The sequence below is a fragment of the Lathamus discolor genome, chromosome 3, assembly GCF_037157495.1.
Source record: "Lathamus discolor isolate bLatDis1 chromosome 3, bLatDis1.hap1, whole genome shotgun sequence".
Taxonomy (NCBI): Eukaryota; Metazoa; Chordata; class Aves; order Psittaciformes; family Psittacidae; genus Lathamus; species Lathamus discolor.
The window spans coordinates 95,745,872-95,764,254 of NC_088886.1; the positions used below are offsets into that span (position 1 = coordinate 95,745,872).

The 18,383-nt window shown below is 39.0% G+C and overlaps 1 protein-coding gene across 5 annotated transcripts in view; it reads right to left on the bottom strand.

Moving 5' to 3' along the window:
* The window catches only part of KCNMA1 (potassium calcium-activated channel subfamily M alpha 1), a 496,510-nt gene extending 478,544 nt beyond the window's left edge, over positions 1–17,966 (bottom strand). For 3 of the 5 annotated variants that reach the window (XM_065670697.1, XM_065670696.1, XM_065670694.1), the window contains exon 1: positions 17,114–17,742. In XM_065670697.1, the coding sequence (XP_065526769.1) occupies positions 17,114–17,425 (312 nt within the window). In that variant the 5' untranslated portion in view covers positions 17,426–17,742. Of the gene's footprint in view, positions 1–6,459; positions 6,513–17,113; positions 17,743–17,819 lie in introns of those variants that run through there. The other 2 variants (XM_065670698.1, XM_065670699.1) reach the window with 2 other exon arrangements.
* Positions 17,967–18,383: the final 417 nt, after the last annotated feature.

Sequence of the window (18,383 nt, forward strand, 5' to 3'; positions counted from 1 at the left end):
AAGAAAGAAGTGTTCAGCCACTGCAACAGAAAAATAAAAATACTAGGAAGTGGTGAACACAATCAATACAGCACAGTTTTTTATACCATGTCTCTTACTGCACTATACCACAGTACTGTAATTTCAATGAAGGATAAAAACAAACTAAAAAGAAATACTAGATCATCAATAAAACCCTCTGAATGGTTTTGGCTGTAAATTTGCTAGTTATGTTTGTATAAATGCCACACACAAAGATCCCAACTAAAACAGTACTAGGCACTGAGGACTAAAATCTCAGTAAGTGCGCAAGAATAAAAGTCATTCCAGGTAATGCTATCAAAAGTTGCGTTTTTCACCAGCACATGACTATGTGGGTATTCGTTAAATTTCACTCTGGAATGAGCGAAACAGCCATTTCGAAGAAGCACTTACACAGTTCCTCTCTAAGTAGTACCATTAGTGGGTGGTGATAAAATAGTAAACTACTTTTTCTTCCATGTAACCATATTGAAAAGTTAAGAAATTATATCACTGTTTTGTTTGAAATTACCAAAATCTATTAGTTGATAACTTTTAAAATCAAGTTCTACCAGTAACTGCATTGAGAGAGAAAGCATTAGCTTTTTTTTAATCTCTGCTGTTACTATCAGTGTGTAAAATTTATTATAGGAACTTGGTTAGCCTCGATTTTTTACCAGAAAAGGTTAATATAGAAAACTTCTGGTTTTAACCATTATCTGGTCCCTGAGCTATATTTTAAGTACCTATACAATGAATGTTTACTTCTTAAGTTCTATACTAACAGAGTTTCTTTCAAACAGGATAAAAAGATCACATTGTACAGCACCAAAGTAATCAGAAAGCCATCTGGATAAACTAAAAAGCAGGTAAGACGTAATTTCTCACTAAAAGCGAGCACTCACAGCTTCAGCTGAAGTCAGACTGCACAGATCTCAGCATTCTTAGAAGTCAAAGACTTCAGAGTTCCTTTACACCACAGGGCACTGCCAATTTCTGCTACACTGATCAACCAGATCCAACCTGTAAGCCTCCTTTCTTAGCCTAAATCCGTTTCTGGTCTAGCTCAGACTTACCTCTTTGACATACTCATGAGGCTTATAAAGAAGGCAACAAAGGAAGAAAGTGAGATATTTCCCCCTTTTTGTGGGCAAAAAAACTGAAGGCACCTATTGTTAAAGTAAGACTGCTACATTATAGCACAACTTAATGTATCCTGCATTTTCCAAATCAACTGACCAACACCATGGAGTAGCAAAGTTCTGAGTAACATTAACCATTACCCTGCCATAGATAGTGCAAGTAACTACTTAAGAGCTCTCTTTGCAAAGTAGAATAGCCTGGGATATCATCAATTTATCTCTCATGTAAGCATACAGAAACAGCATCAAACCTTCTCTGACTTCTGGCACTCAGCCTTGACAAGATTCTGCCACTAACCAGGAACTATGAATTACACTTGATATAGCAACAGGCTCCCATGTTCTAACATTCACCTTGGGGGGGGATTAAAAAATAGTAATTTCCAATCACGCAAGGATAGCCTCATGTAATTTACTGCCATTTATACTTCATTCTGTGTTGACAGAATGGACTTCAGTTTGTTTAATGCTGTTTTCTTTCATCTAAGTCCAAAAACAATGCACTGAAGGCAAGTGTAGGAGTGGCCTAGAAAAGCATGAATGCACCAAGCAGTTGGGGAGGGAAAAAAAAGAGGGTGGGGAGGAAGGAAGAAAAAAAGAAAAAAGCCCACCCCTATGTAATAGTCAACATTTTATTTTCACTGCCTTCTTACAGACCAGCTACTTCTATGATGTATATTGCTCTCATCTTGACACTTTATTTCATTCCAGCCTCGAAATCCTCTGCTAAATTTCCCAGAGGCTCATCATTCAATAAGCATGTCTGTTAGAACGTACTTATGCATCTCTGCTATAATAGTTATTTCAACAAGTAAGCCACATAAAATTCTTAACAAATCTACAATTATACAAATAAACCACATAAAATTCTTAACAAATCTACAGTTATGTGAAAACAGAAGAATTATTAAAAGCCAAGGCAACATATTAAATGGCTGACCACAGCATTTATAGTCTGAGGTGTTAAATCCTTCCTTATTGTCACCTAATCAATTGATTTGAGGTGGTTTGTAGAATTTATCCTATTCCTACCAGATAGAAACATATTTAATTGCCTATTCTTGCATGCTTTCCACCACCTATTATGGCATTAAAACGAGCATAACACACGTAGTCTAAAAAAAACAGCACATTGTAAAAACATCTAGCTTTCATTTAATTGTTCATAAAAGATTTGGTCAAATTTGTATGTATAAAAGCATGCAGTTTACACATACATATTTATATAGCCATACCCTAGGAGCAGAAACATTCAGAGAATACAGCTAGGCAGAGCTGAGAATTGATGCATTGCACAGAAATTTAAGATCAACAAATTAAGTTCTAATATGGAGAACTCCCAAAAACTATAAAGACTTGTTAAAATAATATTCCTGAAAGAATATGAGTCAAGCTATTAATCGGCTTTGGTTTTGACTTTACAATATGAAATAAAATATGAGACTAAATTCAAGTATTTGATTTCCTGTCAAAAAAGAAAAATAAAGGGAGTTTCAGAATCATGTTCTCCCTTCCCCCAGTAAATAAAACCCGGTTAAACTGACAGTTTTGTCAGCATTCCAATTTTGGCAGAACTACATTTTCCTGAAAACTATTAAAAATTGAATTCAGTCCTCAACCAATATTTATGCAATCTTACCAATCACCAAGAATCTTTCACTTGAGAAGTGGAGATTCAAGTGAGACATGAGACTAGCTCCTTCCAACCTTTATATATATTCTTGTCGTGGTTTGTTTGCTTTGTTGGCCTTTTTTAAAATTACAAGTAAAAGCACAGAGGATGATGAAAACACTGATAGATGACAATGGAATTTGACTTCAAGGCAGATAATGAGATTGGTTTATTTTTTTTTTAAGCTGGATAAAGATCTAACTACTAAGCTCTTAAGTTCACAAAAAGCTCTATGGCCTACTTTCTCCACTTATTTTAAAGTCATGCCAAAAGGTCCAGGCATCTGCTCTGCCCTCATGAACTATATTTCCCCAGAAATCGCGCTTTAGAAGTCTTCTATCAGACAAATGCTCTGCAACACAGACAATGACACAGAAATCATGTCTAACTGGTACCATAATAAAAAGGGAATGTGTGCTAAGGGGCCCTGCCAAACTATAAACCCTGCGCTGCACACAGACACCATCTTTTAATCCCTTCATTGCCATTTCTTTTCTAATCTAATTCACTTCTTCCCAGCATTTATATTGTTTACCTTCTGCATGCCTCCCAAATCAGGTAATACAATTCAATTTTTACAGTCAGTTTTTACATTCCTATTCCCAGTGATGCAATGACTACATCGCAAGTATTGCAGAGAACTTAAAGAAGGAGGCAATTCTGGCAACAAAAAAATCGCATAGAGATCTTATATTCTTCTTACACAAACATAATTTGGGGGCAAAACCAGACATAATTTGGGGGCAAAACCAGACCTGGCAGCATGCCTTTCACAAGTTTCAGTTTGGATAATAGCTTTCCAAATTTTAAACAGGTATGCTATTTTTCTGCAATAGTGACTTGTTTTCATTTTGTTTCACACAGTGTCAACCCATTTATTCTCAAATAAACCCATACAGGATATTTTACGTTGTTTAAAGGACGGATTAAACACATTTGTCTTGTTAACACTGAAAAAAAAGTAAATAAAAAATTTAGCTTTTTAGCAGTACACCAGAAAAAAGCATTTCGAACTACCACATTAACCCTCTGACTTAAAAAACAACATTATACAAATAGCAAATAGTCTAACTCCAGGATTAGCCTTCTGAGGTGTTACAAAGTACACCACATGCCATATAATGCCCTATATGTTTATTCTGGCTTAGGTTCTTTCACCTGTTCTCCCCTGGCACTGCTAGCACTACCAGATGGGTCCATTTTAGATTTAATTAATATACCCTCATCTCCTAGGATTTCAAAGTAGTAAAGCTCTGACAGGAACCCCGATTCTTTCCTTTCTTGGATACAGAAAAAGAATCTAGACACAGAGAGATTTTCCTTTTAAGAGCAGAATACAACATTCACAAATAAGTATCTAGGGCAAACACGTGCTGTTCAAAGAAGCTAAAAATAGTACAACGAACAAGCATATATTTAACTGGTAACTTTCCTAGATTATAAAAGTAACATTATTCTTTGAATCCAGTGTGGATATGTGTATTCAAGCTGATGGGGTTTTTTAAATGGCAATGGAGCAAGCATATGAAGTGAATCCCGTACACTGCCTACTGAACTAGACAGATGACCTTGTCATCAGTCTTCATTCCTTCTACCACTCTGTTTTTCTCTTCTTACAAATTCCTCAACACACTACAAGTAATATTTCATTTCATCCAAAATTAAAATTTTTGTTGTTGTTCCTTTTATTTTCTGCTTGTGTAAAAAATAAATCTTTAAGGAGGGAACTTAGTATAGCACAACAAGTTTTAACCACCTGTAGTTCTTTAAAAATAGTAACTGCTCTAATGGACTCACAAACCACGTTCCCTTCATAAATTTAACAAATGGGGTGAGTGGATGTACATTCATGAAATCATCTGCTTATCTTGATCACTAGGTTCCTTTATATGGACTGGGGCAAACCAGTTCTTTCACAACCCTTCCCCTCTCCTGGCTTCTTCCTTATTATCTGCTTTCAGATCGTAAGATGCATGAGGCAGAGAATCACTCCTTTGTCAAAGCCGGTAATAGGATCTGGCATAACTAAGCCTGCAAAACCGTCTGGCCTCTGAATACAACGATAATAAAAATAGTGCAGATAGACCTTTTAAGTTGCTAAGTCCAATTTTGAATATACAATGCTCCCTGCATAGAGCAGAACACTTTTAAAACAGTATCACATATATTCATAGTAATGAAATCTCCTACTTGCAGAAAACACAACAAAACCCACAAGCCTTTCATCCCTCAAAATGGAACTTAAATGGTGCAGAAGCATTGACACTGTACAGAATTGAATTTTACTTTAAACATATCAATATGAAACACAAAACAGGTTAACAATGAGTGCTGCCACCTCTCTAAAGCCTGTTTCCATATCAGGTACACAGCATTTCTCTTGATATTAAAACATTCCCAAAGTTTTAGCTCCAGTACAGAAGAATCTGAGGTTTTCGCCTTTAGAAGTCTGGTGAAACGGTTAAAGAGTGTGAGCTCAAGACTACCTATCCCAATCAGAAACCTGAGGCCAGAAGACAATAGAAGCAACCACTAATTAAGTTCTGAAGAATCTAATTTTTTTTTAACTACTTTACATCAATGAAGCATCTTCTACATGTTCTGCACTGATTTAAACCAGTATTTTAAAATCTTTTTTCTTTAAGAAAAGTATGATCTAATACTTCAGTTTTTTGCAGATTATTCTTTTAAATTGTTAGAAACAAGCCCAAACAAGTCAAATTAAATTGACTGTGTTAAAAAAAAAAAAGTCCAGGAACCAACAACAGTTTAATTACAGAAGAACACTCTACCTCCACTGATATTAACAGGCAAAACACTGCTATGGTATTAAGACACGTAATTTGTTCTGAAACTAAGTGAACCATCATTTACTTCAGCTCTCATAGCACATGCTCATTTGCCTATAACTGTTTGAAGCTCCAATTTTAAAAGTCAAAGGGTTTACGTTATTGCTACTGGAGTTACACAGTAGCCTACATTTCCATACCACTTAGAATCCAAAGAGTATTTTACAAACCAGCAGAAGATACAATCTTACATGCACTGTTAAAAATGACCCACTTCCACAATGAAAACTTTTTCCCAAGAAAAAGACAATTCAATTTGAGAAACACAGTCATGAAAAAAGCTCCCACTTAAAATAGTTCCTCTACTTCTTGATCATAAACATTTTTTATCGAGCTAAGAGAATATAACAACCCAAGACAAAATCCTTAGAATTTTATTTTATTGCCAGAAGTTTCTCTAGAACTTTTACCTTTAGTTGTAGTTATCATTAATTTTCTCCTCACTTCTAATAAATACTTTTGAAATAAAAAGCTCCAGAGCTCAAGTTCTCTGCGATAGGAAAAGCACTCTGAAAACAACCTGCACACCTGTTATGTCAGGCCAAATCATATAGGAAACAACTTCTTTAAACAACCTATCCCAAACTCATTTTCCTCCCTTTCAGCTGAGACAAGTAATAATACCTTTATCCATATAAACATTCAGACACTTGCCAAGATTCTCAGAAAATCAATAAAAATAAAAAAAAAAGGTCATTTTGCATTGGTCACACTGAAATTAATCAATACTTCTATCACAGCCCCACACCTGTTACATTTTAAGGCAATAAGATGTAATTCACAGTTACAACCCTACCATCATCCTTGCCAGCCTGCTGGGTCACCGTCCATCCTCAGCAGCCAGCCAGCCAGCCAGGCCAAGCCAGCCAGCCTGCCAAGGGCACAAACAGAAAGCCTGCAAACACAAGCTTAACACTGAAGTCAGAGTTATAGCATAATAAAAGAAAGAGCTCTCTAGAAGGGCAATTACAGGAAGCTGTACACACATTGTACAATGGTTTTAAAAGCAAACAAAAAAAAAAAAGAAGCTTACAAAAAAACTCATCCAAGATTCTTCCCTAAAAACATGGGTAACTTCACATTTACAAGAAGTGAGATACAATGCAATAGCATAAGGGCTCCAAGTGTTCTGTACTTCCACTTTTATACCCTCAAGACTAATCTAGCCCAGCTGTGGTGACTGTATGCCCATTACCTGGTGGAGTAGATCAGGTGTGCTCCTGGAGCTCCTCTTCCTACACAGTTACACCTGAAGGGAATCCACTTAAACACACTGGAAAAGCTAGAGCTTACTTTAAACACTGTATTCATCATCCAGCTAAAATGACGAACAAAGCCATATTCACCAAATGACATAACAAAACACACTCATTTAAAAAACTTTTCAGTATTCAGCCTTTACCTCTGAAATCTTTTCTGTTCAGTAAAAATGCCTAAAAACACTTCTAATGGTTTATGTTCTGAAGAGACTAGCACCTGTCAGTCACAGGCTGTCTCAACACAGCTCAGATAACCTCACAGTAAGTTTGGATTTATTAGTACTGTCAAACCGTCACCTCAGGGTGATGTCCAGCCTTTGAAGACTAAAGAAAATTACTGCTGCCTCAAAACACTTAACTCACTCTGATAGATAAAACTTGATTTTTAAAAAGTGGTTAAGTGATGCAAACTAGCTTCAACAGGCATTTGGTCAGATCAGGTATGGCTTACACCACCTTCACTTCATACCAAGTCATAAAGTAGATATGAACACTACATAATGTGGCTCAGACCGTCACAGACATAATCATGCAGTCAGGTATGTTCTAAACCAAACTGGTATTCCCCTGCACACAGGTGCAGCTAGGTAAGTACTGAATGACAGCCTGGAGCTATACCCCATCCCCTTCCAACACTCCCACCCACAGCCCGTAAACCAACTCACTGTGTGATGTGACCCACCTCCTTAAGAGACTCAGCCATACCCTGGCTGATCATTAGTGAAGGATTTTAGCGATTAGTAATGCAGCAGGTTTACTCTCTTACTGTGCGTGACACAAGTCTGTCAAGTCTTTTCTGCAGTAGCCTTCAGCCATTGCAGGCAGAAATGCTTGCTGTTTCAAAACTGAATATTTTTTTAATGTACAAAAAGCAAACAGATAAGCCTATGAAATAGTTAAAAAAGTAAGTTAACATCTTACCCTAGAGGTTGACCTATTTTCCCCCTCTACAGATTATGAATATCCGTTCTGCCATTCAACCACTCTTTAATAAGACAGGAAAGTTTCTAAATATAGTTTCTGTAATCAATTGTAAGAATACATTTTACTTTTGTACACAGCTGGTATAGAAGCAAGATTAAGATTTATTAACTGTAAGCCATTAGCATTTCTCACTTTAAAGAACATAAAGACAAATAATCGCATGGACAGTCAATGAAAACAAAAGTTTATATACAGCTTTATTAGAGCAACTGTAGCCATAGAAATTGTAACATATTCTGATTACCCCACAATTTCAATATGGGAGCATGAAGAATTTAATTTTTATTAAAGTTATTTCTAAGAGCAATCAGCTTGAAATACATACTTCGATTGGAGGGGTGGGAGGGGTCAACCTTTTAGGTAAAGGAAAATTAAGAGTATTCGCTGCAAGAGACACTGCTGCTTTAAAGACCTTTAAAATGGTATGTAATTTTCCAAACACTGAAGTACCTTCTCCTATGTTTATATACACAGAGAAGAGAAGCCAGGGGATTAGGTAAACCCTACTCAAGTCCAGAATATGATGTGTAAGGTCAACATTAAAGAAGAGTAATAGGTTCCTGGATTTTAGCTGTTCACTGTTCATTAACCTAAACAACTATGTGAGTTTTCTTTAAATATTATGCATAACTTCATAAAAACATAATGCCATCAATTGGAAATAAAAAAAAATAAAAATCTCATAATGTTTTTTCTTCCATTCCTGGAATCACATCTTATCATTCAGTTGGCAACTGAATACCAAGGTTTTCCTACAGTACATAACATTTAAGTTGACATTAAAATTTTATCACTTAAATCTTACAGGCAGAGTCAAAGCCCCACACTTTGGACAGCATTTTCCACTTTTAGTAAATTAAAACTTTATTATAAACACAGGACACATTCCAGCAAAGCAACTAAAATTATTTTTGCAAATATCAGATCTGTGAAGTTTTTAGCATCGTTTTCTTTTAGGAACAACAGATCTGTAATATGAAGTCTCCTCTTCTGATTCATGAAAAGCCAACACTGTAACTTGCGCATATCAGGCAGGGCAAGAGGAGGAAAACCAGCATTCAGTGAGCTAAAATTTTGTATAGCTTTAAACCAAAAACCAGACCCTCTCTCAAAAGAAGACGTCATTCCTTAAGCATGTAATCCATGTCTCTCTAGAAAAAGCACAATATTAACAAATGGTGACTATCAACTTATCCTGCAGACAGCGGAAAAATAACATTACCGTAAAGGATGCAAGGAAATGAGTATGCATTATAGCTGAGAGCCTTAAGTGATATGAAAATGATGCAAACATAAAAACAGCAGTCCACTGTTTCTGATGCTAAAGCAATTAGCAGCCTTTGGATATAAATGTATTGGGAATGAAGAAAACTAACATAAAAAGTTGGAAAAACTTCCCACATAACAAAATCAATTTAAAAGAAGTGTATACATATATAATCAAAGCATTTAAAAAAATCCCTCAGGGGACAGACCCTGAGATATTTTCTCCTAACTAGGCTCTTCTTGTGACTAAAAGGAAAAGGAAAAAGGAGGGGCTTTTCCTTCAGTTCTTAAGACCCAAGCAGGGTTTATCAGCTTTCTTATGAAACAATATTTACAGTACAATAACCTAGAAACTGTAAAAACATCACACAACATGTGCCTGTTGATCAGCAAACTCACTTTCAAAAAAGTAATGTCAAATCACTTGCAGCAAGAGGATTCACTATATCTGAAAGCATGTGAAGTGCTGCTACACACCAGCTATGACCATTATAGGTTGAAGAAGCTAATAACCTCTTTCAAGTAACTTCTGCCTAGGAGAATACCCATGCATAATCACAACTAAAGTGAGTTTAACAGAGTTCATACTAGAAAAAAATGTAAGATCCTTAAACAAAGAAACATTCCAATATATTTCACTTTATTTTTGCAATATTAAAGTCACCATTTGCAAACAGGGTTTTTGGGGGTTTTTTAAGACATTATCTGGAATAATACAAAAAATAAAAGTTTCCCCTATATTTAAAATACAAAATTAATCCAGCACCAGTAGTGCTAATCTCATTAATGACAGCAAATTTAAAGTGAGTCACCTTTTTAGTCTAACAAGAGCTAAACCATCACATAAAAATGTAAAAGATATAATGAAAAATGAATTAAATGTAACAAGAAAGAAAATGCCAAATATTTATTCAACATTTGCTTGGACAAAAGGGAACAAAACTGTATTATAAATGTAGGTATATGAAGTGCAAAAAAAAAAAAATGCAACACAGCATTACTGGTGTCTAACAGTTACAGCGATAAGCCACTCAAATTCTGGCCATCTTGTGTTATGCTACAATTGTTGATGATGTTACAGTACTTTCCAATACTCTTCTGGTCTGGTGATGAGATTTAGGTCTTTTCTCCATTAGATGTTAGCAGTTCCGATATTTAAATTAGGTAGTGAAGCTAAGGACATGCAAAAGGATTTCCAGAACTTAGGGCTGCACATGCATCTCTGTCCTGCAGGTGATCCATGTAGCAAGGGACCTTTGCCAGTTCCACTAAATGTGCACTTACTGCAGTTCTAAAAAAAGAGCCAATATTTACCGCTACACATCAGCTTGCAGGAGAGATGCCATGGTAGGGTATTTATTATCAGCATTTCAAGCACTAAGATTTTGATTTCCAAGGGGGGCCTGGCAGAAGGTGTAAGTCTTGACTGGAATGGAAACACACCTTGTGTGATTTTTAAATATTATGCTTATAATGTTGAAATCCCAGACATAGTGGCCACAAGCCAAGCCAATACAATAAAAGCAAAAAAAGCTTTTAAAAGCTCAAATGTTAACATAAGAATCATTTTTAAAAAAATATCTGATTCATCTAGAACACTCTGAATATCTAGGCCTGAGTCCAAAACCTGCCTCCCTCTATTTCAACAGGCTCTGGATAACGCTCTCCATTTCTGTAACTCTCAAACAGACAAATACATGCAATATATCATTTCAAAGCAAACTGAACTCAACACATTTCAGTGGCAGCACATTCATTTAAACAGAACCATGCATACTATATATGGGAATAAAGTGTTCCTCTGAAAGATGCAAACCCGATGTATTCTCAGGCTATAAATACCATCAGAATTCAAAATGGGCCCTTTCTGACCAATGCATCTTTGAGAGGCATGGAAGATCTTTCTTTCTCATTTATTCATCCAGCTGTATTACTAGTAGAAGTGCTAACAAACTTCTGCTGTATTTCCACCTTCCACTGCCATCTAAGGTGACCTAACTGCCTTAGAGAAAGTGCTCACACTTACAAACCACGAGGTCTAAAGTGGAATTCGTGTATTCAGCCCTGTGTAAAGTTGGCATAAGCGCCAGTCAAGCCTTGTGATCCAATAGTTTTGCATTCAGTTCATAGGCTGAGGGGAAGAGTCAGGCTCCTGATAAAAAGCAAGTAGATGAACTCATTGATTCTCATAGGTCCCTCCCAACTTGAGATATTCTGTGATTCCATGCTTCTAAGCCTTCAACCATTAGCTTTTGAACTCATTACAAGAAATACACATTTTATGACAGCTTTTTAAAATGTAGTCTCCTTCCTTTTGTCACTGAAATGATATGTGGGGAAAAAAAATATTTCTAAACCATTAACACCCACACATAATGTTTCAGCAATCTTGCCCTTAGAAAACCTCCATAAGGTGTATGCACTGTGTCCTGCTCAGACTTCCAATAACTCACAAATTTTCGTACATGCAAAATACATAATTTTATGCAATGTGACTAGGTATGCTTAAGAGAACCAAAAGGATACCCCATCCCCTAATTTCACCTGGAGTTATGTTTACATCTCGCCAGGTTCTGTGGAACTGGTGCCCTGCAATTTCACACTACAGAATGCCTTACTGCTGCTGAACAACAGCCTCATCTTTTCAAGCAATTATTACCAGCCAACCCTGAAATTCACATAAACTTTGTAATTCTGAGTTGGAATCCACAGAATAGTAGTGTCAACACTGAACAAACACTGACCATTTCTCTGTAACTTGCCTGCTGACTAGAGATTACTGCTTCTTTTTTAGGATCTGTCCCAGGAAGGATGCTCAGTGACTAAGATTTGCGGTCTACTTTCTTGCAGTAGTACAAGACCATCATTGAATAGAAATGGACCATCATAGCTTTTTTAATTATAATCATGAGATCCTGTCCCTGCAGAGATTATATTTAGGACTAGCATGCTCTAAATGTTCAGTGTTTCAAATCTCTGGGGCTGTAAAATGCATTCAGAAATCCCACCATATCAAAACTGAGTACATCTATCATTGTTATTTAAAAGCTTTGCGTTCCCTATTACAGACATTTCTTCTATTGAGTTAAACTGGAAAATATTGTGAAATCTAATGGTTTCCAACCAGCATTTACAGATTTGCAAACATGTGAGAGTTGCAAATTCTTTCTGAATGCAGGTTTTCTCCTTAAATGTATGCATTGCAAAGCCTTGAAAGTGTGCATGATACTGTATCAAAATAACATTTTGGTTTACAGCTTAAATCCTTGTCCATATATTTTCTTTTCGGCATGCATAACCGATTTTATCGTGTGCTTATAAAATGTGAAATCCATTATGAGCTCCAGACAGCAGAAAGTGTCTTCCTTCTCACAGGATGGAAAACAGCAGCACACACCTCTCCATACCATGCCTTTTTCTGCTTGCAGAAGCAGCATCCGCAAAGAGCTACGAGTACCTTTTCTTTCAGTCCTTGACCTCTCCACCATGTCCATGTCTCAACTGGCAACCTGTCCAGTGGGAAGCTCACAGAGTAATTATGCACAGACCACCTGATAGCCATGAGACAGGAACGATTCAGTGCCTTGAGCCAGGCTGCACATGTGACTAACAAGCAAAATGCATTGCAGTCCACTGCTAATCCCTTGAGCCTTCCAGTTGTTCATATGCTTCTGCTTGGTACATCTTCTAGAGAGTCAAGGTGAGGCTGCCACATAACACATTTAAATGAAAGGGTCTCCTGTGTTACGTGTCCACGCATGCCTTCCAATGTACTCTTAGGGACTTTTTTCAATAAGCAGTGCCTTTCTTTTGAGTTTGTTTCTTTAGTTTTATTTGGAGAGGATGTTTACACAGGTATTGCTAGGAAACCAACAAACCTAGTTATGTAAGAGCCAGTTTGGTAGAAATGCTCCTTCTTTTAGGGAAAATTTATATTTTTCCACTTACAAATTTTCTCAGGCCTTTGAGATTTGAGTGAAAATTCTTAACTTTTGAAAGAAGGCGCCTGCAAATACTGTACTTCCAGTAAAAAAAGAAAAACAAAAAAAAAAAAAAGAATTTTATTTAAAAAAAAAGGGAATGTTGCTTGGTTTCCACTGACCAAATCTAGCAGTGTATAATTTATTAAACGTCCCAAAAACGTAGTCCAACATCAAAGAAAGACAAATATTATGGCTTGTAATTTCATGCTGTCACCTGCTATCTATAATCATACTGAAATTTCATTTTATACATATATGAGTTGCAGGGAGCTGTTCAAAACACTTAAAACATTCCAACGGGAGCACAGTGATAAAGATATATTCTACCTACTAGAGCCCTGAAAGCATAAGGTACACAGGGGTACCACTGTTTGGGAACCAAGGAGAAGTGATATATGGTCCAGTATCACATTCTTCATACCGATTTTACTTCATTCAGCACCAGCTAGCTTCAGCAGCCAGCTGTGCCCCAAACTTGCGCTCTCTCATTTCGCTGCTTCAAGGCCAGGTTGGATGGGGCTTTGAACAACCTGGTCTAGTGGAAGGTGTCGCTGCTCATGACAGGGGGTTGGAACTAGATGATCTTTAAGGTCCCTTCAAACCCAAACCATTCTATGTTTAAGAGTTTGTTCAAAGCCAAAATATGTATCAGATAATAGCTGTAGAAAATTACCTTTAGGAGCATAGAAAATGCAGCAGCAAATCCATACAATCAAAAGCATTGCAGATTGTAAAATACACATTTAGCCACTATGTGTACTGTGTACTTCACCATGCATATTTGTTCTATTTTTCCTGTTATTTCCAGAAACAAGAACAATTAACGGTGTCAGAATCCAGCCTACTGAATTTCAATCTCACATTCCACTTTTCATACAGCAAGAGAAATGAGTTGGTCAAGGGACAAATAAAAACCAAAGAGAAGACAAGTTCTTTAACGATCCCTAAATATGTAGGTGTAAACATTGAAGAGAAAAACAGCATTTGTTAAGTCTCTGCAATATGACTGTAGCTAATTTTGGAAATTTGCATCTAAAATTGCATACCATATTAAACAAAGGAATACAAGGACTTCAATTGTAATGACTCTTACATTACACAAAAGACCGACAACACAGGTCAAGACTTACATATTTCTTTTTGACAGATTTCTTAAAATGCCATCTCACAAAGCAAGCATGGAGCATAAAAATCCTAAAACTACAGCAATCATTTTGGATACATTATTCAAACTCATGTTCTATTCATATACAGTGACATAAATTGGATATGGAATTTTAAGCAGCAATGTTTATCGTTCTGTTACCAGAAGATTTCATATTCCTGAGTTACAGTATCTTGATTTTCTTATCTCCACAGAAAAAGAAAAAAAAAGGTGACATTTTATAAGTGTTAAACTGTTTATATCATGTTTTCCAATTCAAACCTTAAATTTAATGAAGGCGGGGGGGACAACAACAACATGTAAATAGACAATATTGGATAACACAACTGCTACAACCTGTGGAGCAGCAGAAGAGGCAGCACAAGGAAGGAAAGATCCTAACATGCAGAAAACTTAATCAGTCCCACAGTAGGAGGAGCTACTTCTTGTAAAATTGCTTTTGCTATGAGGTCCAGTATAGTCAGCATAGCATATATATGCATTCACATTTTCCACCTGCAGCCTCAGCTACCTTTCCCAAGTTACCATGCAGCTCAAAGCATGTGTTTGGTAAGAGCAAAGTTTAAGACATTTCCAGTTGTTACTTCAGTTAGCCTTTACACCCTAAATTCTAGACAACTGTTTTACAGTAACTAGTTACTCCTTACACACACAGAATTCCTTCCAATTCCCTGTTTTAGCAGGTAAGGAACACATGATCAGCCCTTGAAAGTTCTTCACCAGAGCCTTGAAACGCCTTACAAGTGGAACAAATACAACCTAAAAAGAGATGTATACCTCCCCCTACCTGCAGAGGCCTTTATCCTCCTGCCCCAGGGAATCATATTCATGGACACAGCTACTTCAGGTCTCAAACATGAAATAAACTCGTGTCTTACAATCCAACATAGCTGCAGTATAGCAAATCATTCAGACTGGAAATGTTGTAACCCCTCAATGATCCCTGCTATTTAGCAGACTGATACACTTAGCCAAAGAGGTTTTAAAGACAATTTGGATCTACCTTTCCATATTGGTTAAGAAATGAATGATTTGTTTTAACTATGTTCCAATAATGGACTATCAAACCAACAACAGCCACCACGACAGCATGCACATGCAGTCTGTGTGCAAGCCTCTAACTTTTCATTCTCTCAAGGAAAGAAGCACGAGGTGATAACCTGTGGGATTTTCTTTTTCCATCAAGATCCCTTGCAGATTTGTCTCATTGTGTGGAGAGAAAAATGCTAAATACACACAGAAGAAACTGAAGATAAGTCTTAACTATCCACTCATTCTTGAAAATCACCTTTTACTGTTGTAGGAAATGGTATTTTACAAGACATGCTTGCTTATTATCACAAATTAATTTGAGCTTTGTCACCATACCTGCCTAACATCTCTCTAGAAAAAGTTCAGGCTTGGTTTTGAACAAAAGTGCCTGTAGAGAAGTGATGCTGCCTGGTAGGTTTCCTGAAGCTTAAGTGTGAGTTAAAAGATTTTATTTATTCCTTATCTCTATCAATCACTTCTTCCATAGACAGGCCAAGTTCACTGAAACTGTTCTACTCCCAACTGGAATGTGGAGATTCATTCAGGCAATCCGAACTGGACGCCTACCTTGTGGAGCCCAAATACACAAACAAACAAGTACCATAACTTTTCACACTCCAACTTTTGTTTCTGGTTTCCCGTAAGTGTTAGATCCTTCATACAGCTGGGTTATGCGCTGTATCAAGTGTGTTAAGGGGGGGAGGGGACAGGAGAAAGGGGAAGACAGCTCACTGTACGTCAAAGCAAGCCAGCAACCTAGCAACCATATATTAAAAGGTGTGTGTGTTTTTGTGGGTGTCTGTGTGCCAGGAATAACTGAAGCAGATATTATTCCATTTGTAATCCAAAAAATGTGAAAAGGGAAGGGGAGAAACTCCAGCTGCTGGTCTATTTTGGGGTCTGTCAAAATCCACTTTCATAAATACAGAGTCTTAACACTTTCTATCCCATTTGTCTCAAACAAAAATGAAGTCTGGACCCGGGCAAGTTCTTACCTTTGGTTTGAAAAGTGACCCTTCAAACCAAGAGCCAACCTTACTTCACATACTACACTTTCTTCCAGCTGGCAACATACAAAAATCAAAGGGGCAAAGAGGTTGACTCACAGATTTTGCACTTAGGTTAAAGGAATTCTCTAGTGTGTTACTTTCCAATGCACTGAATATTTCCAGGTCTTTACATTTAATTTATCAAACCGAAGTGTCAAAGATTCTCAGGGAGTTGAACTAGCTTTAAAAAGATTTACTGGAGAAGTTTACCTTCTCAATTTTGCCAAAGTTTGTCATTCCACAAGAGAATTGAGAGTTTCGATCAGCGAATACCCACTCCCATCCCGCATCATACACAGTCCTGGGGGTGCATATCAACTTCTGAACCACACTGTCCCACCATGCCAGCATGTGCCTCTCTGCAGGGACAAGCCGACACTAGGTATAATTTTCATGCCACCAGATGAAAGCCAGTGTGTCCCCTCGAGGTGGGGGGGGGGGGGGCGACAGGGAGGCAGTCTCAAGGCTGCACCCAACACCTCACTCCCCCCAGCTACGCTCCCCCCAGTTGAGGCTCCCAACAGCCCATGGCGATCCTACCACAACAGCAGACAGCACACCACCACCCAAGAGGAGCTCACAGTGTCTCTGCTAGTGCTACCTCTCCCAGGTGTCCTGGTTTACCAGCCTGGGCTTCAACTACTCCACCACCATCACCATCACCGCACCAAACCATCACCGGCAGCAGGACGGGAAGCGAAGGGGGAGTTACCTTGTTTTTGACCCCGCAGTGGCAGCAGACAGTCCACAGGTACTTGAGGGTCCTCCAGAGCAGGATGATAAACAGTCCCCCAAAGAAAGTGACCATGGATGAGGCGAGGAAAGCCCACCACATGCGCTGTCCGCGGCTATCGCAGGGCACCTCCATGGTCACCGGGATGATGAGCGCATCCATCTTGGGCACATTGACGGGGGAGGAGGACGAGTCTGTGTTGAGATTGTTGGCGTTGATATTGTTACTCATTCTAATGCCGCCGCCGCCGCTGCCGCCCGGGTAGGAGCCGCCGCCGCTGCCATTTGCCATAGCTAACAGCGAGCCGGGCGCGCAGGGGCTTCCGAGAGCTCCTCCCGCCGCCAGCGCCCCCCAAAAAACCCATCACCAGCCATATTGCTGCTGCCGCCGCTGCTCAGCGGAGAAAGAAAAATAATTGTAATAGAAATGAAAAGCCCCAAATCAAAAGAAACAAACCAACCAACCAAACCAACAAAAACAGAAGAAAAGCGCCCGCACAACCCCCGGGTCCCTCTCGGGAGCAGCCAGGCCGGTGAATTCCGAGCGTCCTCCTTGCACGGCGAAAATAATGGTTAAAAAAATTAATTATAAAAAGGTAGTCTCCTCCTCAGATTCCCACCCCTTCCTTCTCCCGCATACACAGCCCCCACCCCGCCCACCCCTAAAAAAGATCATCCACCACCACCACAAACTGATGCCTCGGAGCGTCTCTCCAAGATACCCAGCGCTGCAACCCCGCTGGCCTCCGCGGGGATCTCTCAGCCTTCGCCGCGGACCTTCCCGGAGGTGATCTGTTATTATTGTTATTAGTCTTTAACTTGTTATTAGCGATACTCAGTCCCCCCCGCGCACCCTCCTCCTCCTCCTCCTCCTCCTCTTCCAAGTCCAGCCTCTTCCTCTCCTCTTCCCCCCTCGATGCCGGCAGCAGCCTCCTGTGGCTCCTAATTCATCCTCCGCTGGCCCATCTGTGCGTGCGCTGCCGCTGCCGCCGCCTCCTCGCCCATCCTTCGGGAGCTCCCTCCAGGGCCCAGGCTGTCGCTCAGGCTGTTGCTCCCACTCGCGCAGAGGCGCCGCTGCCGCCGGTTCCCGCCCCTCCCTATCTGCCACCGGGGGACGCCACGGCCCCGCAGTCGCGGCCCTGCCAGGGGTACTGAAGAGCTCCGCGCAGACGGGTCGCTGGCCCGGCCCGGGACGCCGCTGCCGCCGCTGTGGGTGGGGGGGTGCCGGCTCAGGCGGGCTCCCGGCCCCC